At 44.7% G+C, this 25,028-nt stretch overlaps 1 protein-coding gene across 4 annotated transcripts in view; it reads left to right on the top strand.

Moving 5' to 3' along the window:
* Positions 1-971: 971 nt before the first annotated feature.
* Positions 972-25,028, top strand: part of ZNF385D (zinc finger protein 385D) — a 290,014-nt gene continuing 265,957 nt past the window's right edge. For 2 of the 4 annotated variants that reach the window (XM_074371727.1, XM_074371723.1), the window contains exon 1: positions 974-1,313. Coding sequence is in view for 3 of the 4 variants with exons in the window: in XM_074371723.1 (XP_074227824.1) it covers positions 1,292-1,313 (22 nt within the window). In the remaining variant the exon portion in view is untranslated. Of the gene's footprint in view, positions 1,314-25,028 lie in introns of all 4 variants that reach the window. The other 2 variants (XM_074371716.1, XM_045520055.2) reach the window with 2 other exon arrangements.

The raw sequence follows: 25,028 nt of genomic DNA on the forward strand, positions 1-25,028 counted from the left end.
GATGAGTCCTTGGGAAACTGAACTTGCTCTGTGGGTTTATTTTCCACGCTGGGTGTTTAAGTATTAATCAGTGTAGCTTTCAGGGATTTCTTTCTAACATCCTTTTCTATGTAAGATAGAAGGGCTACAATTCATTAGACCATTGGAGGAGCCAGAGGCTTTGCTAAGCTTTGCCTTCCTTGACTGTTCATCTCAAATTTAATGGGAGTGCTTGTGCGTGTGTGTGTCTATATTATACTGGTGACCAGCCTTGAATGAGGACGGAATCTTGTTATCTTTCAGGCCAGAATCTCTCTCCTCTTTAGGGGTCATTTCAGCCTCAGTGTCCTTTCTGCTACCTTCTAGGGAGGCAGCAAATGGGATCTTGTGAACGTGGAGGTCACTTTTATCGCCAGTTATTTTTCTTTACATTTCTCTATCAATCTAGCTCAGAAAACACTCAAGAAATAAAAACAACTCTTTACCCACTGCTGAGTTTCTGTGATCTGATCACTTCTAAGTGAAAACCTCTATTACCTTAGCAAGGGTCCCTTGAGTCTTTTATTCCTCTTAGGAATAAAGATCACAACCAACAAACCCTCAGGCCCACAGCAAAGAGAATGCAGGCACGAGGCACCATTACCATTCCTTTTCCCACTGCCATGTAAACTTGGGAGGGGAGGCTCAGTTTGGGCGAGGATGATGACATTCGTGGGAGGGGCGGGATAGAAGTGTGTCTAATTACACGGTAATGGCAGAACTCGCCTTCACCCCGTCCCCTCCCCTCCCTCCCTCCCGCAGCCCGGTGAATTTCCCCCGCGCGCGCCTAGGTGGATCCGGACCCTTCTCTCTTTAAGAGAGCCTCCCGCGCCCCTCACCCCGCCCCCTCCCAGGTCTCTGGGCTCATCAGCGCTTCCCGAGAACCATGGTTGGTCCAGGCAGGCAATCGGAGCACCTCCCGGAGCCGCGGCGAACCGGGGGTGGGGTGGGGTGGAGTGGGGGGGTCTGTTTGTAGTACTCGCAGTCCTGATGTCACAGGCGCGGCAAGGACATCGCAAGGAGGAGTCGGATTACAGTAAGGATGGGCAGTGCAGCAGGCAGCCCGAGCGCACGCTCCAGCCGCCGGGGATCGTAGCCCGGGAGAGGCAGCCCGCGAGGCGCTCATCCGGCGGAGGAGGCACGCTCGGCGCCCGCTGCTCTCCGCCGGGGACCTTCCCACCGAATGTAGCATGAAACGGCTTTGCTCTGCGTGTCAGCCCGGGGTGCGAGCTGATGCCGAAGACGCCGCGGTGGGGTTCCAGCTGTCTGATTAATGAGAAACATAATGTATTTTGGTGAGTGTTAACTCTGATGATGTAATTCGGGGGGTGCCCGGCGCTTCATCGGTGCAGACGAGCCCTTTAGCAAATCTTAAAAGCCTCGAGAATAGATTACATGAAACCTACCTCCCTCCAGCCGGCAACTGGAGGATCGAGCCGGTGCAGCCCTCAAAGCTTCCTTTGTGCTACATTTGGGGCTGTTGATGAGTCGTAGACGAGTTTTAAGTTGGAAAAGGGAAGAGATGGGGGTGGAGGGGGTGGCTAAACTTTGCCTTGATTTGTCTGCATGAAGTTGGGGTTTTTTGTTTGTTTGTTTGTTTGTTTGTTTTTTTAAGCTAGGTGAGGACGGAGAAATGGTGCGGCGTGGGAAGTCATGGGCTAACTTAAATGGAATGTAAAACAAAGTTCTGTGCTCCCGATTCTGTGGAAGCTTAGTCAACATTGATGCTTCATTAAGCATTTTGGTTTGCCCCTAATTCTGAGACAGAAAGGGAAAACATTCTTTGGCGTGCAGTGGTCGAGCAACTGAGAGCACCCCTCCACACCATCCCAGTTTTCCTGGCTAGCTAGAGCAGCCTAGCCCAAAATGCATATTATTTTAAGCCCCTTTTAGGTCTTGGAGCTGCTAAACATTGGTGCAGTTTAGTTGTATGCCAGGGTGGAAACCTCTCAGGTTTTCTGCTGAGCTGCCTGCATTTCCAGAGAACATGCTGAGGCTTAGATCTGGGCTATCCGTGGAGCACTGTAAGTGGGCTGGGAGCTGTGCTTTCGCACTGGAACGCTGCAACTTACTAGGGGAGGAGGCAAAACCCTTCACTAAATAGGAAACCAAGGATTAGGACTGAATAATCTTTCTTCCTCCCTGAAGTTATGCTCTCCTCCTCTAAGGTCCATCAGGCCTCATCACCTGAGAGCATCTATCTGATATTAAAAGGTTTTTGAGAGCAACCGGAGAGGGGCTAGGAAGCATTCCAACATGCAGATGCTCTGGGTGATGAGTGGGCTTGCTTTCAATATGAAAGCTAGTCATTTTTCAGATTAAAGAGGCATTAAGATAAACTTGCAGCGAGGCAGAATTGGTTTCTGGGGCATTTATTTCCGTGTGTACTATTTGCTTTGTTTTGTTTTCTGGAGCCTTTGGAACATTTGCAAAAGTATGGGAAGGAACCCCCGTTGCAAAAGCTGAATGCTTTTAGTTGTCTTGACAGCAGTTTTGATTTCCCTCTAATTTGTGCCATATTAGAAAAGAAGTCTTAAAAATAACTCAAATTGATTTGAAAGAAAGGATCCTCATTTCAGAGCCAAATTCAAGCAGAATCCAGAGTTAAACAAAACCTCCTTCAGAGCAGGGAGGGTAGTGATAGAGGTGGTAAGCGGATTTATTGGCGATGAATAAAATAAGTGATTATGGTGAATCTGTCTTTGATGCATGCAAAAGCTTATGTAAAGATGATATATCTTTTGGACAAACTAAAATTTCGGCCTCTGTAATGATATTTGAGGGATGCGAAGTGAGATTGTAATTTTAGCTTAAGTTTTCGGCCTCTTGCAACAATGCCTAATGTCATTGTGGTCAGTAGGGAGTGTTACCCAGAGCAGTGGCGAAGTCTGAAAGTACTGGTTAGAGGCCATCCATGCTGGACCAGATCTTCCTGTGGCTGTTGGAGAAATGTTCTCTCGGCTAGCTCAAGTTATTCACTGCTTGCTAGTCTGGTAAAGCAGGGTGATTCAGAGGGCAATTAGTTTCACTGTGTAATGCAAGTTTTTAATAGCACGCATTGAAATGTGATGTCTTACTTCAGATGAAACTGTACTCTTTGAAAGGCAAGGCTAAAGTTGCCCTCTGTGTCATGAGCGCGGTTCAGTCTCATCATAATTCCGGCATGACACACGTTTTGCTATTCTTGGAGGAAATCGTGTGTATTTAGGAACACTGTTTCTCGCAGGTTGTGTTATGCTGCCCCTCGCTCGAGCCGTCTGACATCCAGAACTCTGGAAGTCCACCTGTCTCTAATAAAATGTGTGGTACAAGAGAGGGGGCAAGAATGGAACGATTCAATCCAGGCATGTTAAGATTCAACAGCATTCTAACATTGCAAATCTCTAAGACTGTGTATGTGTATATGTACATATGTGTATTTGTGTGTGTGTGAGGGGTTATGTATCCTAAATTTTGGCTATTTCAGGTAGTTTTTCAAAACAATGCTTTCACTTTGCAGTTTGGTGGCCCGTTACTTTCTTCTTCGTTTTTGAACGGCAAAGGGTTTATCGAGTCTGGGAGAAGAGGGACAAAGGGGTAGCCAGAATGCACTCTTGGGCTTTTCTGGTGATTTGTGGGAATGGGGTAGAGGTGTCAGAAGTCTTTTATTTGTGTCCCCAGCAGGGAGTGATGAAGAGCATGTGATGCTGTAACACGCAGTGAATTGATATGCAAGCAGGATATTTACATCCCTTGTAAATAATCTAATTTGTCATTGTTGCTCCCCCTTCACTCTCCACCTCCTTTCAAATATAACTGAAGACTCATTGCTTGGACAGGCTGGCCCAGCCTCTGCATCTTTGCAGACTTCTTTCCTCTTAGGGGCTGGACGCTTGGACCTCATCCTTGCCCAGCTGGAGTCAGCCGTGTGTGTGCAAGTTGGTGGAATATGTAATATTTCCAGTTCTCCAGAACAGCTCATGTTTTGAGTGTGCTGTCTCCGATTTACAAGACTAATGGACCCTTTTAATGACTTAAGCCTCCCTCTTATCTCCCATTGAAATTGTAGTGCAGCGTTTTCAATAATTGTTCATTTGCACTCAAGGCGCAGTGATTTAAGAGTTTGCTGTTCAGTCGCCGTGGATACTTTTGTTACTTATTCTATCGATCTTGCATTCATTACTTGGAGTTAGAAACAAGGTTTCACACGGGAGAAAGAAGAGGAAAATCCCAGTCAGCAACCTGCTTGGGATCGACTGCAAAGAGCCGAGGGAAAATCGTCAGGACTTAGGAAGTCACCCTCCCCGCCCCCATGAATATTTCACATAGTTAAAAATTACATGTGCCGAGGATGAATCGCCATTAATAATGTACCCGGGAATGAAAGCCAGCAGCTGGGAGACTTTCCCCCGGATTAAGGCAGAGGCTGTGGGTGGTTGTCAGTGAGCACACCTGCCCCAAGCCGCCTGGTCACAGTTGGGTCAGAGGAGCGTGTGGGAGGAAGGGCGGTGCTGTGCTCCAGTGCATCCTGGCAGAAGGTGGTACCCATGCTCTGTCTCCTGCTCTAAGTATGTCTGAATCACCTCCCCCTTTCCATCTGGCCCAACACATTTCTCCACTGCAGGAGTGGTGAGTGGTTGCCAGCGGTCATGCCAACCTCACAAATTGTCCACGGTTGGCCAAGGGAGGTGCCATGTCGCAACCCTTTGCCATCAGGAGAGATCACCGGAGCCTGATGGCACTGAGGAAATTCTGTGTGGCCGCAGATCAACCCGATGGAGACTACAGTGCACTTACAGCCAGGCAGGGGCCGGGGCTTGCTCCATGAGAATCCTGCTGAAGAAAGAAAGATACACCTTAAGCAAATGAAGAGAACCCAGAGACAACGATCAGAGCTCCCTCTGAACGCCACAGTTAATGGCATATTAATTAAACCTGGGGAAAAGGGCGATCAAAATTTAGAAAGCGTGAATGAGCCACTCAAGTTCAGCGTGGTGTTAATTGTAGATCTGCTGTCTTCTTTAAAATGCCTTAGAAAAACAAGAAAAAAAAAAAAGACTCAGTGGTGTGCCTATCCCAACACAAAATAGTTGGTGGAGGAAGCTTTTAATACAACAGCGAGGAAAAAAAAAATCTCATGGGAAAATTCTAGACCAGAAGCCTGTTCCCTTGCCTATAATGGACACGTTTGTACATTGTCACAGGAAGGACTTTGTGTTTCCCCCGGGATGTTTAGAACATTCTCAAGTCAGCATTTACTCTTTGGGTTGTGGCTGCACCATCAAGTTTCACCTCTGCAGCGGGATATTAGAAAAACAGTTAAGTGGCAAGGTTATAAGGAAGGAAATGAGCAGACAACAGCAGGCAGCAGAGGAAAACATTCCTTTTTTTTACGTTTTCAGTGGAAACATTTAACGCATCCTAATTAGCTTGTACTGAGTGATGTACTATGAGGGATGAGGTCCACTGGAGTCTCTCAAACACTCTGGACTATATTTCCCGAGGCTGCCGGAGGGAGAGAATCATTCAGGAAGGACTCTGTTAGTCCACATTACTCTTTTTAAAGTTTGAAGTCATTACCACTGTGTTTTATTACAAATGAATCTAAATGACATGCGATAAATTAATACATAACAGGGATGGACAATAGTACAGGTGAATATTGTCAGAAAGCATCCTATGCGGGAAACTGAAGTCGAAGCGAACTCCCTCAAGACATTTCTCTTTCAAGTTCATACGAATTTTCTGATTGTCAGGAACCAAATCCCAAGTGTGATCAAGATGCCAGTTACAGGGATTACTGATTAGGACCCTTACATTTTTAGCAAAACTTTTTTCTTTTCTTTTTTTTTTTCCCCAGGACCTTCTTAGTTGCTGTAATTATATGGAAATGAGATGGGTTTATTTAAGGGATAAGTTCCAAAATTCATGAGATAATGACAACTTGCAAAGTTACCCTTTTGTGGGTGGCATAATTGTTCCAAAAAACAAATGAAAAATTTAAATTAGTGGTTTCTGACTTCCACTGCAGAATATCTGGTCACAGCTGCTTTTGACTGAAACCTCCCTTGGTAAGACAAGATATGTTAGCTACTATGTATGTGTGTGTGTGTGTGTGTGTGTGTGTGTGTGTGTGTTTGTGTGTGTGACACTGGATCATCAAATAGTGCCTTGTTGTATAAATACCCAAATAAGATTTCTCATTCCCATCTTTTGTGTCTTCTTAAATCTTTTTACATCATTGGAAAGGTAAAACATAAAGTACTGATTGAATAAGATGGATATCAAGCTATTTTTCTGAGCACAGTGGGCTTTCAAGTTTATCAACCATTATATACATTAGAGGTTTTTGAAATCAAGCCATAAAGATAATTTTCAAGGCTTTTCCTGCTTAAGAAACAGTGATGCTTGTACAAGCAGAAAACTATTTCTACTTTGACCTTGAGAAAGAGATGTTTCCACTTGTATTACACTATGAAAAACATGTCAGAAACAACAAAGGTCATAATCACTGCCCTCTCTCTCTCTCTGTCTCTCTTTAAAGAAGTCATTACATATCATTTCCCACAAAGATTAGTTTTGCAACAGAATTTCACACATGATTGGTGGCATTAAGAGAAAATACAGCATAAGAGGTGGCTAGAAATATCAAAGCTAAAAGTGGTTGAGATCATGCTTGAACCAAATTGCTAGGGTTGAAAATCGGCAGACGCTCTGCTCTGTTGCTGTGTTGAAATCGTTATGAAGCAGCTGGAAGTCGGTCTTCGTTGAACGTGAACTCCAGGTTTGCACAGCCTTTAAAATTGAAGGCATTTCCATGCAACCCTCTGAATTCTGAAACCTGAAGTGCAGAGAACTTCTAAATGCAGAGGAACTTCTATGAGAACACTGGGTCGGATGCAATGAACTCCTTCTCCTTTCCCAACCGCTCAGTTTTCTTTTCTTTTTTTTCCCCCTTTTCTACCCACTTGCAATAATCACATTTCTGTAAATGGAGGAGGAAGGAGAAATGTAACCTGGCCAAGGTCAGAGGGGAAATCGCAGCGGCGTCAGGGTCAGGGTTGGTGGTCTGAGAAATGCTCTCTGTCCCAAAGCGCCACTGCGCCTGGTGGGAGGTGGGGTCTGGGGCGCAGGGATGACGTCTGGGGCTGAGGTTTTTTAAATGCTCAAGTCTTGTTGACTCTGTATCCTCAGCATCCCGTTCAGCCCAGCGCCAGGCACATAGGCACTTGCCAGTAGGTGCTGACAGTGCGAGATGGAAGGGATGTTGGAGATCAGAGAGGAAGGGGATGCACTTCCTCGGAGGACCCTCAAGGCTACTGTTCCCTGTATGTGCATTGACAAGAGAAATGCGCTTCTTGGAGCCGGAAACATTAACTGCCTTTTTTTTTTTTTTTTCAAATCTGTAAGAGTAAGGACTAGTCCTTAGAAATTAGATCATTAGATAAATGTCAGGAATTCGGTGGGGAGGGTATCGCTCAGGGGTATCGCTCATGCTTAGAATGTATGAGATCCTGGGTTCAAGATGAGTATTAGAATACAGACATAGTTTATAGGCATATGAATATGGAAAATAAAAATACAATTTTTTTCCTTGGAACATTGAAACATGTACCAGGACATACATCACATAATATTGAAGGAAGAGCAAGTCCATGGGGTTTCTGATGGACATTGTGTCTTTATCTTAAAGAAAGCTATCCAAACAGGAGAGTGTCACTATTCTCCTGGGCAGCCTGTACCGCCATTTAAATGAATGAATGAACGAATAAACCTAATTACCTCCCCCCAAACAAAAAACAAGCCAAAATGTGAGGAATTCCACAAGATTTTTTTGTGTTTCGGTTTACTTCTTTCTTCATTGGACTCCACAGAGGGTAGAGAAGAGGGACAGATCTATAGACTAGTAAGACCAGTGTTCAAAAAGTTCTGAAGAATACAGGAAATCATCACCTGAGATGGTGGGGTTGCATTTGGTTTATCAGTCCATCAGGTCACGGTGTCAGTCTACCAAGTCGCAGTGTCAGCTCGCAGCTACGCATGATTTTAGTGACTTTGCCCCAGGTGTTGGCATCTCTTGCCCAGGAGGCTGGGAGAGGCAGGCACTGCCTTCTGTCCAAGTAGCCGGAAATGCCCAGGAAGGCCATGCATCTGGAAAATTGCCATTTGTTCTGGCTGAGAAAAATGGAGATTAGCTGACTGCCGTTTGCCAGGCTTTTGTAAAATTGTTCTCCACCCTTCCCTTTTTCATAGGCCTGCATTTTGCTGATGAGGGGGAGCACCTGTGGCAGATTGCTCAGAGGAGAAAAAGGCAATAATGACTGTAAACAGAGTTTAATACAATGGCCCTTACACTTGTATAGCAATTGGTATTTTTAAAAATGCACCTACATTATGCTTTTTTTTTTTTTTAAAATCCTGAAAATGAACCATTGTGGGAGGTAGGCAAAATATAATTACTCCTATTTTTAGATGAGCGCTCTGAGTCTCAGATGGCCGAAACAACTTTCTCAAGGTCACACAGCCAGTAAATGTTAAGGCCGAGACTCCAATTCAGTGCTTTTAAGGCTTACTTTAGTGCTTTTTGCTCTTTTTCTTCTTTTTATTGAAGTAGAGCTGATTTACAATGTTGTGTTAGTTTCTGGTGTACAGCATAGTGATTCGGTTACACACACATATATATTCTTTTTCATTGTAGTTTATTACAAGCTATTGAATAGAGTTCCCTGTGGTAGTGGTCTTTACTCTTTACAGCAGAGCATAGGGGCATATTTTTATGAATGGAAGATTATTTGTCATAATAATGCTAGAAAAAAATATTCCAGCTGCTAGCTAAAGAAATGACTACAGATGACTGAGATCCAAGATATACTTGTGTTTTGACTTTGTGGAATCACACTTAATGCCAGCAGTCTGAATATAATTCAGACTTTTATTTATTCTGCCTTTTTTTTTTTTAACATCAAGTAATTAATAATCAGAAAAAAAATCTAATTAAAAGGCATGAATCAGCCTGGGGCAGGAACCAGGCTTTCTCTACTGCTTCTGTTTTCCAAGGCATTGTTAGCTATTAAGGCTTATATGCTTATATTAATTATATGTTGTATATACCTGCTGTCTCACTATTTAACTCAACGCTTGTCATTAAAAAAAAAAAATACAAGTCATTTGTGCGACAAACTTTGATATTTACAGAGACATTCTCTCCAGGATTTGTTCAAGATGGAGTCTCAACTCGGTCCTTAATTCTATGACTGACACATAAGCAAAAAACAACCTACTTTAGGATCTCGGCCCTTTTACTTACTGGCTCTTTATCCGTGGGCAAGTCCCCTCACATTTTGAGATCCAGTTTTTTTGTGTGTGTGTAAAGGAGAATAGTGGTAATGTGTTTCCCACAGTTCTATTTTGAGGACTAAAATATACAAGGCGTATGAAAGTGCCAAGCCCCGGGAAGTACACCATGAGCCATCAGTAAAATTTGATTCTTTCTTGCTTTTCCCCTCTAGATTCAATATAAAATTAAAAAAAAATATGATAGTTCCCTTTTGGGGTCAAACCTGAAAACAGGATCCATGCCAATCAATTCACAAAGGAGGGCTTTAATGCAGTTAACTTGTTATGTGGGTGGTAGAGGAGCTGGAAGCCACATGAGGGGTAGGGAGGCAGCCCAGAGATTGGCAACAGCAAGAAACTGGTAGTTGTAAGATGTGGAGATGAGAAATGGGGTCCTGGAGGCCAGGACCCAGTGCCTCCTGGTGGGGGCTGGAATCATGGCTGACCTAAGACACTGAGGATGGAAGGATTCAGCTTCAGGCACAGAGAGATGGAGAAATAGGCTGACTTCTCCCTTTCACACACCCTCCAGTGCATGCCTCTGCCTCTCTTTGGCGGAACTGAGCAGAGGGCCAACCTGGGCAGTACCTTGCTCATGTCAGCACCCAGACAGTCCAGGGAATATTTGAGAGACAGATCTCAGGGCAAACTGGCCAGGGACCTGGAGGAAGATCTGACACCTGGTGTAAGTTAGCACTTTAAATGAGACAGTGTCTCTGCAAACAGACGTCAGTTATCAGCGAGAGGTTTGCTTCGGGGAGATGCAGGGAGGAGGGAAAGGATGATAGTTGAAGAGCTTTCAGGGATTCTTCACCAGTCCTCCCCGTTTAAGCTCCTCCTGGCGTGTTCTGGTTACGGTGACATCGGACAAATTTGCGGATCTCTCTCTGCGTCAGTTTTTCCCTTTCTGCAATGGGTGAGAAGGTCTGACAGATTCAGTGAGATGCTGAAGCAGGCCTCATAATCTGCATCACACGAATGGGCCTTGTTATGAGGATGTGAAAACCAGCTGAGTTAGAGAGGAGCAGATTTTGAAAAAAGTCACAGTTTGAAACATCTGTTCAGCTGTGCAACTTAGCATTGCAGCAGAGATATCTGAGTGCACTGAGGACCGGGGCATTCAGTTACCTCCTCAAACAGCCCCATGTATTGAGGGGTTAGACGTACCCTGAGGCCACTTCTAATCTGTTCTTTGTCCTTACTCTCTAAGAAAGTGACATGGCGGAAGCAGAGGCAGGAGAGAGAAACGAGCAGGGCAGAAAATCTCTGGAAAGACTCCACGCCCCACACTCCTTGCTGTCTGAGCCTCTAATGGGGACAGACACATTGAAAGCAGAGGGAGTTTATTAATAGGTGCTTGGGAAGGAAAGAAGGCTTTGATATTGATTTTTCTCTCTCTCCTTCCATGGGTTGCTCGACTTTTAAACACTGATTTCTTTGGCTGACTGGCACTGCTACTAAAAAAAAAAAAAAAAAATTAAGGCAAAACATTCTGTCCTTCCTGTATGGAATTATTAGTATCTCTCTCAAAGCCTGCGTCTCAAGCCTGGTGACAGTTTATAATTTTTGATGCCTCTGTTTGAGACAATGCAGAGGTAACAAATGGGGAAAGATGCCCTTATGGTGCTCAACCTGGAAGGCACATGGTCACTGCCACGTGTTTCTAGTAGCTGCCCCAGGAATCATCTGTGGACTGTAACTTATAGGGCTTTGGGGATTCTTAGGAGCCATGTCGTAAGGAAGCTCTATCAGTTAAATGGTGCATTAGAAGTTACTTACTTAAAAACTTTCTTTTTCCCTGAAAAAGAAAAAAAAAAAAGTGTAAGATCCCAAATACTAACTTCTGGTAACTTAGTTCTTTGGGGGCACCATTGCCTGGGTTTTCCTAACTTTAAAGTGCTGAATAAGTAAGAACACTACAGGCAGAAGCCCAAGGCATAGACTTTAGGGACCTCTTGGTTTCCTCAGAGAATTTTTCATCTCCCGTTTGTGGAGAGCAGTCCTGGTGCTGACAGGTGACGTGCCGCCACTGACAGAAGAGGGGAATTTCGCAGAGCCCAAATGCCTGTTTTGTGCCAGGGGCTGGTGTGATTACTTCATTGGCACCTCACCACCATCCTTAAGAGGAAGGCCAGTGGGTCTAAATCCTGGCTCCACAAAGGAATCCTCTGGGAAACCATGCTCTTCTCAAGGCTCCGAGGCAGTCTGATTAAACTCATTTCTCTGGGCTGGAGCCCAGGCATCTGCATTTCTTTTAAACCTTTTCAACTGCCTCAGTTGCTTCTGAAGGACAGCCAGACTGAGAACCACTGAGAAGGGTAATGTTAAGCACTTTACAGAGTGTGCCCTGCTCCCCAGGAATCCCCAGCTTGCTGGGTCACCGATGCAGCAGGTCAGGACTCCAGTTCAGGTCAGTCTGAGTCCAAAACTTGTGTTCTCTCCTCTCAACACACCACCTCCGTTGAAGAAATCAGCCGACAGTGTGAAATCTGGACCTGATTACAAGCTGCGTTGTGCTGCCCCCTGGTTTCAAAGTAGACGTCTTTAGGGGTGAGCCCCCCCTCCCTTATCCTTGGGACTGTTTCTAGAGCTGGTATCCAAAAGAGATTCATGCTATGCTTAGCTGATTCAGGATCACAGTGGCATATAGTTCTAGAAAGGATTTTAGAATCATGCCTTTAAATTTAATGTTCAGACAATACCCCCCCCCCCGATGATATTAGAACACAGATCTTGATTCAGTAGGTCTGGGGTGCAGCCTGAGAGTCTGCCTTTCAGATGAGCTCCCAGGAGGTGTCGGTGCTGCTGACTACTGACCACACTTTAAGGAGTAAGTCTTTAGAGATCTTTTTGCTGAGTGATGGCTTTCTGCTGATATTGAAAATCAGGTCAACTTCTCTAACCTAAGTTTCTCTGTTCCTGTTGTACAAGATACTGAATGGTCCACGGTTAGAATTCCACTTTGGGTAGCCAATCTCCCCACTTTCGCCTGAGACAGAAGGTTCCCAGAATGTGGGACTTGTGGTGCTGAAATAAAGCTAGTCTCACACAGACTGGGATGAATTGTCCCCCTTCATTTCACTGTATCAAGTTCGAATCCTAGCTTCAAACCTCAAGACCAAGTTCCCGGCCATGGAGAACTTGTGCAAGTGACTTGATTTCTTTGAGCCTCAGATTCCCTATCTATGAGACAAGAGTAGTAAATGAAACTTCCTAGAATAATGATAAGGATTGAATTAGCTGGTGTACGCAGGGCACTGGACCTGCTGTCACAGTGTTCATTCTCACTCGATGTTGACCTGACTCAGCACTCAACCTCCATTACTGAAAAGAAGAAACGCCCCAAAGATCGAGTGTCATGGGTCACAGATCATCTTTACAGCCCCATCTCTGTGCAGACAGGGCAGCTTGTCCATCACCTGCTGTCCTCACATCTGACGGGCAAGCCTGGGTGGTCATTCTTCACGCCGTGTGCGGCTTGCTTACCCGGACTATCAATACTAATGATTTTTGTTTCTTGTTTAGGGGAAGAAAGGCCTGGCAAAGGCTCAGCCACCTTGGGACTCTGTGAACTGGCCCTCTGTGTTCCTGTTGACCTTGTTTATCCATTAGTGTTTTTCTGAGCTGGGTAACAGTTGATGAGGGTGGCCGCAACTAATGACCGTCCCCTCCATCTCCTGACCCATCGCTGTCTTAACAATCGGTCGCCTAAAAACAACACGCACACAGACAGGGCGGCTTCCACTAACATGCCCGTGGACAGGGAAAAAGAAAAACTTTAGCTCACACACTAGCTCAGAGCCTGGCATATGGACACTGGGATCCTAAGGGTTTACTGAGTGTGCTGTCAAGCCATGGGCGTCTGTCTTGAATACGGGTGAATTTCCAGCGGAGCCCTGAGGTTTGGAAGCGCATGCTCAGTTGGCTGGTCTTGGGTGAAGAGTAGCGCATGCCCAGTTGTCTGGTCTTGGGCGGAAAGAATAGCGCATGCTCAGTTGGCTGGTCTTGGGCGAAAGGCTGGCTGTGTGTGTCGTCACCTGGGAAAGCCAATTCGCTCACCTGTCAGATGCCGTCCATTTATCAGAGCATTTCGTCAGCCAGGTATGTGACTGTTTCGTGCAAAGCAAAGTGCACTTTTGTCTTTCTGTTATGACTAGCTGGACTGCTACACGCAGCAAATTATTCCACACTAGGGGTTCCTGGGCCTGAACTGCTTGCCCACTAGCATTTTAGACAAGAAAACAAATGAACAAGAAAGCAGAAGCTACTCTTGCTTTCCTTGAGTGTCAGTGATTGCAGAAGGGGTCTGACACAGTCATACGTTCACAAGGGTCCATTTTGGGAGCACAACTGGGAGATTTCTGTCTCTGGGCCCATCTCTGCTATGCGGTTTGATACATGGAGTTGAAGTCTCCATTTCATAGTCAGGAAAATAGAGGCCAAGTGCTTGGTAAATGCACGTATCTGGCTAGTACCAGTGCTCAGATCACGACTTACAAGGCAAGTCTTGATTTATTGGTGTGAATCTGGACGAATGGCCCCGAGCCTCAGCTTCCAGATTAGTAAATTGAGATAGTGGGAAGTCACCCTGCCCCGCAAGGCAGCACTCTAGCTACTAAAAATAGCTGAGGTTCTTAAGTGCTTTGGTCCCTGCCAGCCAGTGTTCTCTGTGCATCGGCTCAACGCATCCTCCTCACAGCCTGTGTTGGAAGAATGATCAGTATGCCCTTTTTGCAGGTGAGGAAACACGAGTACAGAGAGGTTAAACAAGGAGGTTGGTGGTCTGTGGTCGGGCGGGTTCAGACCCCAAGTGTCGCGCTGCCTAGGACAGGCTCTTCTGCCACACTGTTTGGAATGACCTTGAGTAAACTCACCCTCGGAAATCCAAAGTCTGGAAGCACATTTTTGCTCTTCAGATAGAGCGGAGAGTTTCTGAAGCAGACAACAAACTAACAAGTGATCCAGCACCCAAGCAGGGCTCCCTGGTGTCCGCTTGCATGCCGGGCAGCCAGCTGTGGGTGGGGCCTGAGGCCGAGAGCTGGGAAGGGTGCAATTCCCTTCCAGAAATTCTGCACAAGGGTAGGAGGTAGAAAACCTTGTTCATGGAACATGCAGTGCTCTGAAATCAAGGCTTCCAAATAATGCTCATGGCGGTGAGAGCTGGTGAGCTTGTGTGCAGGAGCCGTTCCCAGGGGCCTCGCCTGTGTGTGAGTGAGTGTGTGTGTGTGTGTGTGTGTTTGTGTGTGTGTTCACGCTTGCTTGCTAGCTTGCTTGCTTAATACAGCAAACTTTTCGAAATGCAATAGTGATTTTCTCTATCCCTGACTTCATCCTGGGTACTTCATGCAATATACCATAGGTAGGGCGATTTTTTTCTTATCAATTAATAGTCTGAACTTTTAGTGGGGGTGGGGTCCACAGAACCCCAGGGGCTGAGAAAGACGTGAAATCTTTCTATACCCTCAACAGAATATTTTCTATTTTTTGAAAAGGTCATACAGGTACAAGTTTTTAAATAGAATATTATAAAAGGGCAAATGGTGAAAATGAAATCTCCTCCCCACACCCTGGTGCACTTTGTTTTGAGATTCTAAATTCTACAGGAAAGGACGGGGGTGTGTGTAGGGGGGGAGGTGGTCAAGAGGTGCAAACTGCCAGTTGTAAGATAAATACATCCTGGGGATGTCTGCAGCGTGGTGACTATAGGTAAAAAATTCTGTATTGTACGTTTGAGAGTTGCTCAGAGAGTGAACCTTAAAAGTTCTCATCATAAGAAAAAACATTGCAGCTCTGTGAGGTGATGGATGTTAATTAACTATACTTACTGCAGTGCTCATTTCTCAATATTTACACACATCAAACCGTTGTGTTGTACAGCTCAAATTTATACAATGTTGTATGTCAATTAGATCTTAATAAAACTGGAAATGTAAACTCTATGGAAGGGTATATGTACACACTCCCCTCTTGTTTTATGTGGCATGGTAGCACACTAGGTCCCCGGTTTTTCATATTTTGCTTTATTTAGCATATCTTGTTGTTTCTCATTTTTTCAATTTTATGGCTACCTAATATTCTAATGCAGGAACACATTGTGATTCACTGTACCAGCCTTTTTAAAAGAAAAATAAGTTCTGTCCATTCTTTCACGAATAAAAACAATGAATATCATTGTGCATACATAATTCTTCACGCACATGGCCACACATATCTAGAGAGTAAATTCATAGACATGGGATTTAGGGGGTGAGGCATATTTAATTCTCATGGGTATTGCCAAAGCATCCCATTGAAATTTTTTATTGATCAATTTCTCCTCATATTCCTGTCATTAAAAAACAGAATAGCTGCTTTCAAACCAGGAAACTGTTTATGTGGAAACTGCCTGGCACATCTCTCAAAGCATGAATTCTCAAAGTGGAACCAAAATGAGTGGCTTCCTGCTTTTTCGTCCTTGCTCTCCCCTCCCCAGTCTGTTTCTCCACTTATTTCTTTTGTGCTAATTCCATATGGATATTAGTTTCAATATTGAAAAAAGGCAATGGGGCCATAAAATCAAAACACACCCCTTGCTTTCAGAATGGGGATGAATGCAATGGAAGGAATGCACCTCATAAGTGAGACGGTGCCGTTCTGCCTTGAAGGTTGCTCCTTGAAAGATCTCTGTATCAATTAGATTTAAAAGCCATCTGTGGTTGGAAGTTTTGTTTTTCTGTGGCCATTAAAAGGCAAAAGCATATTTGCATAATTCCACATTTCAGTTTTTTCCCTTCTATTCCTAACTCCATGCTTTTCTTCCTCTTTTTTTTTTTTTCAGCATCTCTTTTTAGAAAACATTAGACCTAGAAATAATCTAGGAATGTCTCTAGTATGTCTCTATGGAAAAAAATGCCAAATCTGTTGAAGACACAGAGTCTCCAAGCAGTGATGACGATCACTTTTTGTTGAGCTCTTTACAAACACCAACTCCTTTACTCCCTAAAGGAACAATATTGTTTTAATGAACTAGATGACATTCTCTCTACTTTGCAAAAGAGGAGAGACGCATCTGAAGCTTACATTTCTTGCCCAGGATTAAATCGATTGAAAATGGCAGGAATAGGATTCAAACCCAAGACCTCCTGACTGGACGTCTTGTGTGCCGAGCTGACAACACCCTTCTGTCCAGCTCACTACCCCTGGACCACTTCTGTAGGCTCTTGATAGTAGAGGACATTTATATAATGCAGACGAGCTCACTTTCCCGGTCCTTACTGAGAGTCTTAAGGACAATCACAACCACCCCTGATGAAGTACAAATAGTACCAAGAACCCTATCCTATAGTAAGGACTCTGAGGAGGGAGGGGGACCAGTCATCTCTTCTCTCTTTCATTGGAGAGATGGTCTCTTTTGTTACCTGCTGTCTCTTTGAGCCATCCTGACAATCCCCAGTGCTGTCATAGCAACAAAACGAAGTGAAGGAAATCAGTAAATTACTGTACGTTAGGATATGCTAATCAGGGGCTGCTGTGTACAACTCACTCCATATCCTAATTTACATCCCCCCTTGTTCATCAAATGTTTAAATTTCTCTCCCCGCCTCGAGATCACGCATGCCGTGTGTAATAGGCATTAGAAGAATCTCATATCTGGATGGCATCTTGAAATCTCACCTGACATCTTTATATTTATAAGTAGGAAGAGGGAAGGGGATGGGTTTAATTATTGAGCCCAAGTACAGACTGTCCGTAGTAGGTGGTGGAGCTGGGCTGCCTAGAATCCAGGTCTGCTGGCTCCTCCCAGAGCCGTTTTGCCCTCCTCAGGATGTAAGGGGGGTGTTTATTGTCTCCGTCTTTCTTCACAGCAAGAGTAGGAGATGAGTATTCTTCTCATTTGAGAGAGGAGGAAACTGACATGGTCCCTTCGCCAACGTTGTACAGAAAGCAGGAGGGCCGGACGTGGAATCCGGACTCACACACTTCCCACTGCTCCTTTCTGCTTCCTGAGCCAGGGCTCCAGTCTGCCATCTTGCGTGTTGGGTTCAAATGTGCGTGGATCCCTGCTTTTCTTAGCATCTAAATGAATTCAAAGTTCCCTCTCTGCTCTAGGATTCTCTGATCCTACAATGGCTGTGGGGATAAAAAGGTGGGGCTCATTGGAGCAGTAAATCCCTGCAGCGCACAGGTGCCCAGTGGATGAGGCCTCCCCCCTCCCTCCTCACTGTCGGCAGTGCACCGCGTTCATCTGCCTGTGAACTGTTGTAATCGACCTTACAGAGTTTCCAGACTGGACTCTTTTGCTCTCAACTCAGCCAACACTCTCCTAGGCCAAGGCATAGCTGCAGACCCCAGAGCCCCCGACACACACACACACACACACTCACATACCCGCAGGGATTCTTATTTCCTCATACAGAACTGCCAAACTTCTTATCCAGGTGGTCAGGACAGCCCCGGTTCTGGCCCCAATGTACCTTGCAGTTTTTACAAAACTTCCCTTCTCTCATCCTAGGTTCTGACTCTGCAAAAGCCACTCCAAATTTCCTCACCCTCTGAGACTTCGCCTCAAGGTGTCCTGCCTACCTGATATGTAGTTTGTTTTGGCCTCTGGGACTCCAAAAATTTCAGCATTCATTGTTTTTTCACTCTTAATTTTTTTCTGTCCTTGAAACATTTTTGTGTAAAAACAGAATCTTACAGACTCTTCAAGAAGGTCTAATGTAAGTGCACTTCCTTTAAGGAGATCATCCAGTTTTTCGTAAAAAGATGATACCTCCTTTCTCTGAATTTCCAGGTATGGCGTTTCCCAAACTTGTCTGAGCAAAAAACCTGGAGAATTTTAAAAGTTCTGTGTTTCCTCTTCTCCCCTCTCGATTTACTGAGTCAGACACTCCAGGAAGAGTCCACTGCACCCCAATTTAATACTTAAGATTGCTGGCCCAAACACATCATGCCATAGTGCATAAGATATTAGTGGTAGAGCGCATGCTCAGCATGCATGAAGGTCCTGGGTTCAATCCCCAGTACCTCCATTAAACAAATAAATTTAAAAAGTAAAACTAATACCCCCCCCCAAAAAAAAACAAACTAAGCTTAAAAAAATATATATCAGTAGGATTAAATTGTGAACAAGACAAAAACGATACAACAGTTGATCTGAAAGGAGAAACATGAAGCCAACACTACAGGAAATTATGAGAAAGGAGTGTTCTGACAGGAGAGACTTACCCTAAATTATATCAGAAAAGCATAATAGTTAAATAATTTGGCCCTGAGTAACAGACAGGTTATAAACAACATATTAGACCATCTAGAAATAAACCTCAGTACTTATGGAAATGGAGATGTAGGTTATAATAAAAATAACATTTCAATTCATTGTTGAAAAGAGAAACTGTCAAGTCAGTGGTTTGGGTGCGACTAGATAAACATGTAGACAAATAAATAAAGTTAATTCCTATTCTGCTTCTTACACTGAAATAAATTATACATTGAACAAAGATTCAGATGTAAAAACTGAAGCCACAAATTTATGGAAGGAAGCCTGGATGAATAAATTTAAACTCTTGTAATGGAAAAGACCTTTGTATTCAGGACACACACCCAGACTATAAAGGAGAGAAATGATAAATCTGACTGCACAAAATTAATAACTTGTGTTTGGGAAAAATAATTCAAAAAACTAAGTGAAAAAAACCCAGATGACACATTTGGAAAACAGTACTTAAACACCATTATCAGATAAATGGCTAATTTCTTTAATTAACAAAGAGCTTATAAGAATCAGTAAGAAAAGCCAAACAACTCAAAAGAAAAATGAAGACTATGAACAGACACGTTACAAATAAAGAAAAATATATTGCCAGTGAAAATATAAAACTCCTCTCAGTTTCATGCATAATTAACAACATATAAATACAAATATTGGGCTATGTAGCCATTCACTTAGGGGATTGGTAATTTTTTTTTTTTATAAAAGTTGGGTATGGCAAAAGCCAGTCTTATAGTTGTGTGCAAGGGAATACATTTTTTGCAAACTCTGCACAAGGTGCCTTGCTACTACTGATATGTGCATTTTTTTTATAGCAAGTCCTCTTTGCCCTACCAAGCTTGTTACCAGGAATATACTGTATCTTCCCAAAAGGTCACTCACACATATGATTAAGGATGTTAAATGCAGTGTTGATTTTTAAAGCACAAACTGGAAACAACAAAGTGAACATCAGTAGGGGATACGTGAAATAAAAGTATGGCACCTTCAAAACATTGGAAGAGAGTGCAGCTGTGAGAAAAAAATAAGTCTACCTTTAGGTGGTGATGTGGAAAAAAAAAATCTCCAATATAACAGCAGTGAAAGCAAGACTCAGAAGAGTAGCAAGAAATCCACCCCCCCCCCCCAAGAAATCCCTCAGGGAGTGAACATGGAAGAAGGTTCTTTGATAGTGATGATGATGTAAATGCATCCGTTTCCAAAAATAAACATAAGAAATCGTTAGCAGTTGTTAGATTTGGGCGGGACTTAATGCTTTCTAAGTCACTTTGTGCAGATAGAATATTCCACCAGGCCAGGGCTCAGTGCTCTGGGCTCAGCGATCAGAGATGCCCCTTAGTTGTGTGTGGGTGACTGGTTTACTTTGCTTTTCTCATCCAGGGTTGTCTGTCATGCACTGTGAGCCACTTTTTTGGGTTCTCTTGCTCGTATTTCTCTCCATCAACAAAGACCGGAACTATATGATTTTAAAGTGGTTGTGAATTTCATGTCAAAGCTTCCCAGGCGTGCTATGCTCAGCCAGCGCAGGTGACCACTGCCATTCATCACTGTCCCCTGGGGGACATCTCTTGCCCTTGGTGGAACTGTGCGTGGCAGGAATCCTGGCTGTCTTTTTTTAGGTCTCAGGGCTTTTGTGGGCAAGTGATTTAATCCTGCGTTCTGTCCTCAGGCTGCCTCATGTGCCTCTTAGTGGAGTGACCCTGGCCAAACCCCCTGGTGTGTGTGTGTCTCGTCTTCTTCACAGGGTGGTACTTAAATGAGACAATGTGTGTCCTGTGCATCGTGCAGGCTTCCTAGTAGTGGGTGGTAGCGGTGGAGTGAGACCGCCGGTGGCTGATCACAGAGTGAAGGAAGGATAGATGGATGAATGGAGCTCCTGTCTTGTGGTGGGAACCCCCCGGGACAGGCTATGCCTGCATCTCCACAGCTCTGGAGAGAATCTAATGAAAACCCACCTGGTGATTTACTCCAAACAGGCAGTCATCTCATCCTCTTGCGTTCTGAGGAGCTCTTGGTCTCCATTTGTTCTTAGCCATGTCCCTTTGTACTGCGCGCGGGTCGTGAGAACCGTCGCTTTTCGGGCTTATGAAGGCATTTCCTCTTTATCGCGCTGGCTTTCGAGCTGTCACTGACCTTCCAGAACTCCTTGGTTTTTGTTTTGTGCCAGATTTCCCACATGGTCAGTTGACAGCCCGATTCAGGACCGAGTTCTGAGGGATGACAGAACCCACCCTGGGAAGGCCCTGGGAGAGCCCCAGACCCTACCTCTAAACTGCCTGTGGGGAGAGACGCGCTTCCATCCCCCCGGAGTTCTCAGAAGCGACAAGATCCCCGAAGCCCCGAGTCACGCTGTCTTCCACCGCGGGTGGAAGTGACAGTTTTCCCTTCAAAGACGATCATCAGTTCTCACTGAGGTTCACAGAGGAAGTGTGGCCTCTTCTGAATCTTAAAATAGCTTGAAGGAAGTCCTCTTAGCCAGTGAGGAGGAAGCCATTATTGAAACAGTTCTGCCCTCATGAGCAGTTTGTTTTTAGGGTCATATTGCTTTTAAGTTCTCACTGTTTATAAATCTTTACCCCTTGAGGTGTAGGGCATACTTGAATGCTTATAGCTTGGATTTGTGCCATCAGTGAGACCAGAAGGGGAATCATTACCAGAGGGGGTGACTCTGCACAGGGTGGGATGGGATTTCTATGTCTGCCAGCAGAAGAGGCGGTGCGGGGCTGTGGTGATGGCACAGTGGGACCATCGCTGCTTTATGAGAAGGTTCCTCACACGTGCTGAGGGCTGCCACATCCCAGGCACTGTTCTAGACACCGTGGTTCAGTCTGAACCGACAAAGATCCTTGCCTTTGAAGAGCTGACGTTTGCTTGGGAAGAGTCAGACATCAAGTAACAAACATAATAAAGTAGATAGGAAGATAAAATGGAATAAACACTGTGGATGGGAGAGCCATCTGGCAAAGCCCCAGAGGGGAGGGGTGGGCCCATGTGCTGGGGTGGGGGGCTCATTGTCAAGGTCACATCCGAGCCAAGGTTAGAATGCCTTGGAGCTCTCCTAGCAGAGTAAGTTGGCCACCCCTGACCACCTGGAGGCTGAGTGTCCTCACCTGGGAAGTGGCACAAATCTCTAACTTACTGTGCTGCGATGGGAATGAAACGGACCAGCCTTGGTGAAGCAACTGACCTAGAGCAGAGCATCCGGATGCTGTAGGGTTTTTATTGCTTGTTGTCTTACTCCACATTCAGGCGGTCTACACTTTTGTTTTAAAAAGGGAAGTGAAAAATAGTTTTTAACTGAACGTGTATATATATATTTTAATGGCTAGATGTCCTGTGATGGTGTCACAGGCCTTGAGCTTCTGGGATCTGGGGATGGAATCTTGGGTGACTTTTGTGTCTATAAACTGAGCCTGGGAAAGAAAATGCTGGCATACTGGTTGGGTAGGTACCTGATCGTTTCTTCCTTTTACCTTTTGTAGTCTTGGGAAACCAGCTGAGTCCTAACCTGGGAAGGCTGGTGTGCGGTGTGAGGACCAGAAGGCAGCACATGGCTGGGTGGGCAGAAGGGCGGATCAGGACTGTCAGGGCCCAGGAGATGGTTAACTGAGGACAGCCAGGACAGAGGCCCGTTGTCCTCAAGGTGTGTGGGTGACCGAGAGGAAGATGGGAAAATCTGATGAACTAGGCCAGCTACACTGTAAATTTGGAGGTGGTGAGGGTTACTTAAGGTTTTAAGACCTTTGTTCAGTGCCAGCAGGCTTCAAAGTTGACTTGAATCCTGCAGAAAAGGATCTGGTCTTCTTGGTGTGGAGGTTGGTCCGAGAATCTAGGTCACATCAGGAGACAGAAGGCAGAGGGAGTTTGAAGTGTGAGGCCTGGAACCCTGCGGGGCCCCGGGAGTGGGGGAAGATCAGAGCCGCAACTCAGAGGCCACGGTGGCTCCAGGCCTCCCCCTGGATTAGGCGTGAGCAAGACAGGAAGTCTGAGTCCCTCCAGCTGGAGGGTCCCGGGGCTTCAGAATCCAGGCTTCGATCTGTCAGGCTACCCCGGATGCCTTTGCATCTCCTGTTGCAGAGAAGCAGAAAAAGGCCAGGTGAACAGATAGCCCCTGAGCACCAGGGAGCTGAAAGCATTGTTCTTCGAGGGGAAAGGGAGAGGGAGAGCAAGGACATGACAGAGAACAGATCCCATGCATAACATCTGTTGTGCACACACTGTGGAGTCTAAAGAAGAGTTTATATCCAGAGCTGCTTGCCCATTTGCTCAGCCACAGGGGAGGGGACAACGACTGTTCAGCACCTCTCCTAGAAGCAGCAGCTTTGTTGGGGGCGGCCATTGATTTACATTGCTTGTCCCCTTTGGGGACCAGATACCACCCCCGCTACCCGGCTGTTTGCAAATATCTCAAGAAGATGGGACACTATTACAGTTCAGACATAAAACGCCAGGCTGGCCTCCAGATTCCATGCTGAGCTATAAAATAGGTTGAAGAGGCTTTGTGTACTTAGACATGCATCTTTTCCATAAAGTGTAACAGTTCACTTGCAGAACTTAAAATAGTCTGAATTAATATTCTTATAATTGCTAAGGGATTTAAGGATCAAAAGTATTTTAAAATAAATTAGGTACTCTCCAAAATAGGATTTTCTTGTCCTCATTTTGAGTATAAAACCTCATAGAAACCCAAGGCCCAACAAATTTCTATATGTTTAAAGATGGAAATTTTCCTGGTTTTTTGAAGTCTTTTTTAGGATATACCAACTTTTGGTGCTCTCTTCTCTGGGTTATTTCTTTCTATAACCCTGGGAAGGATGTTGCAGACCACTGGGAGACAGAGCCTGTCCACAAGATTTGTTTCTGTGCAGTGAAATGCCCAGCCACGTTCAGATGTCACCCTCTCTACTTGAAGGTGGGAAACTTAAATTCTTTGATTGATCCCGGGTCTTGGAACATGCAGAATGTGCCCAGACCTGGCGAGACTTGAAGCTGACATCTAGGCAACCATTCTAGCAAGGAAGAAGAAGAGATGGGTAGATATAGACATACATATATATATATGTATATGTGTGTGTGTGTGTGTCTTTTCCCGGAATATAGACCATGGGTTTTATCTACACTTAAACTCTGCTCATTAGAAAAGATTCTATTACAGCTTTTTCTTGATAATGAGAGGTATGTTTAAAAACAAGAGAAGGAATTCTAAGCAAAGCGGCTCCTTCCATACCTGGCCATATGCTATTCATGCCCCCTCAGTTGTGAAGTTCATCTTATGGGAAAGAGGTGAAATAATTGCATGGTGGCTATCCAGGGACCCTTTGTCAGCGTTTGGAAATCTTCCTGAAGATCCCCTCTTCCATCCTCACTCCCCACCCCAACAAAATGGAAGGCCTTCAAATGAGATGTCATGGGACTCGTGGGGCAAACAGACAGTTAACATATCCAGTCAGAAGTATGTGCTATAATTAGAGCTATACAGAAGGAAAGGGGCCTTGATGGTTTCCCCAGGTCAGTGTTCTGAAAGCGTGCAATAGAGCCACCCTGAGGGCCTGTGAACCCCTGACCCCTGGGCCCCACCCCCTGAGCTTCTGATTCAGCAAGTCTGAGCTAGGATCCAAAAATACTCATTTCTAACCAGTTCCCTGGTAATGCTGTTGCTGCCAGTCTAGGGAATATGCTTTAGAACCACCATCTAGGCCAGTGGTTCTCAATCTTGGATGTACGTTTGAATCACTGGGTGGTGGGGTGTTAAAATCCCAATGCCCAAGCCAGTCCCCTCTTCTAATAATTTAAAAGTTCTTTTTTTTTTTTTTTTTAACTTTCTGCCAAAATACAATTTATAGAGAAGAAAAAAAAAATGAGTGATTTGGATACCACCTCAGTCCACAATGCTAATTGTTTTAAAAATTAATTAAATTAATTCAATTATATTTTCCAGTTCTGTCTGAACATTCTCAAATCATGTCAGGAAGGAAATGCTTTAATTGTTTTAGCTTTTCTCCTTTCTGAGTTCATATTTAGGAGGAGGTAGTGTAGCACCCTGGTTATAATTTTGGCCTCTGGAATCAGAATATCTGGGTTCAATTCCAGGCTTCGCCACTAAAAAGCTGCATTACAAGAACAATGCTTAATCTTGATGAGGTTCCATTTTCTCATCTATAAAATGGAGATGATAATGGTACCTGCCTTGTAGAGTTTTTGAAAGGATCTAATAAGGCAACGCAAGGAACACACTTGTTACTGAGTCCAAACTCATCCTGCTCACCGCACAATAGGCCAGTAAATTGGGAGACGAGGTGTTGGGGCAAGGAATAACGACTTTATTTGGAAATCCGGCAGACCAAGAAGATGTGGGACTAATGTCCTGGAGAACCATCTTCCTCAAGTCAGAATTCAGGCTCCTTTTATACTAAAAGGGAGGGGGTTTGGTTGGTTGTTGTGCGAA

Source organism: Camelus bactrianus, chromosome 1 (genome assembly GCF_048773025.1).
Source record: "Camelus bactrianus isolate YW-2024 breed Bactrian camel chromosome 1, ASM4877302v1, whole genome shotgun sequence".
Taxonomy (NCBI): Eukaryota; Metazoa; Chordata; class Mammalia; order Artiodactyla; family Camelidae; genus Camelus; species Camelus bactrianus.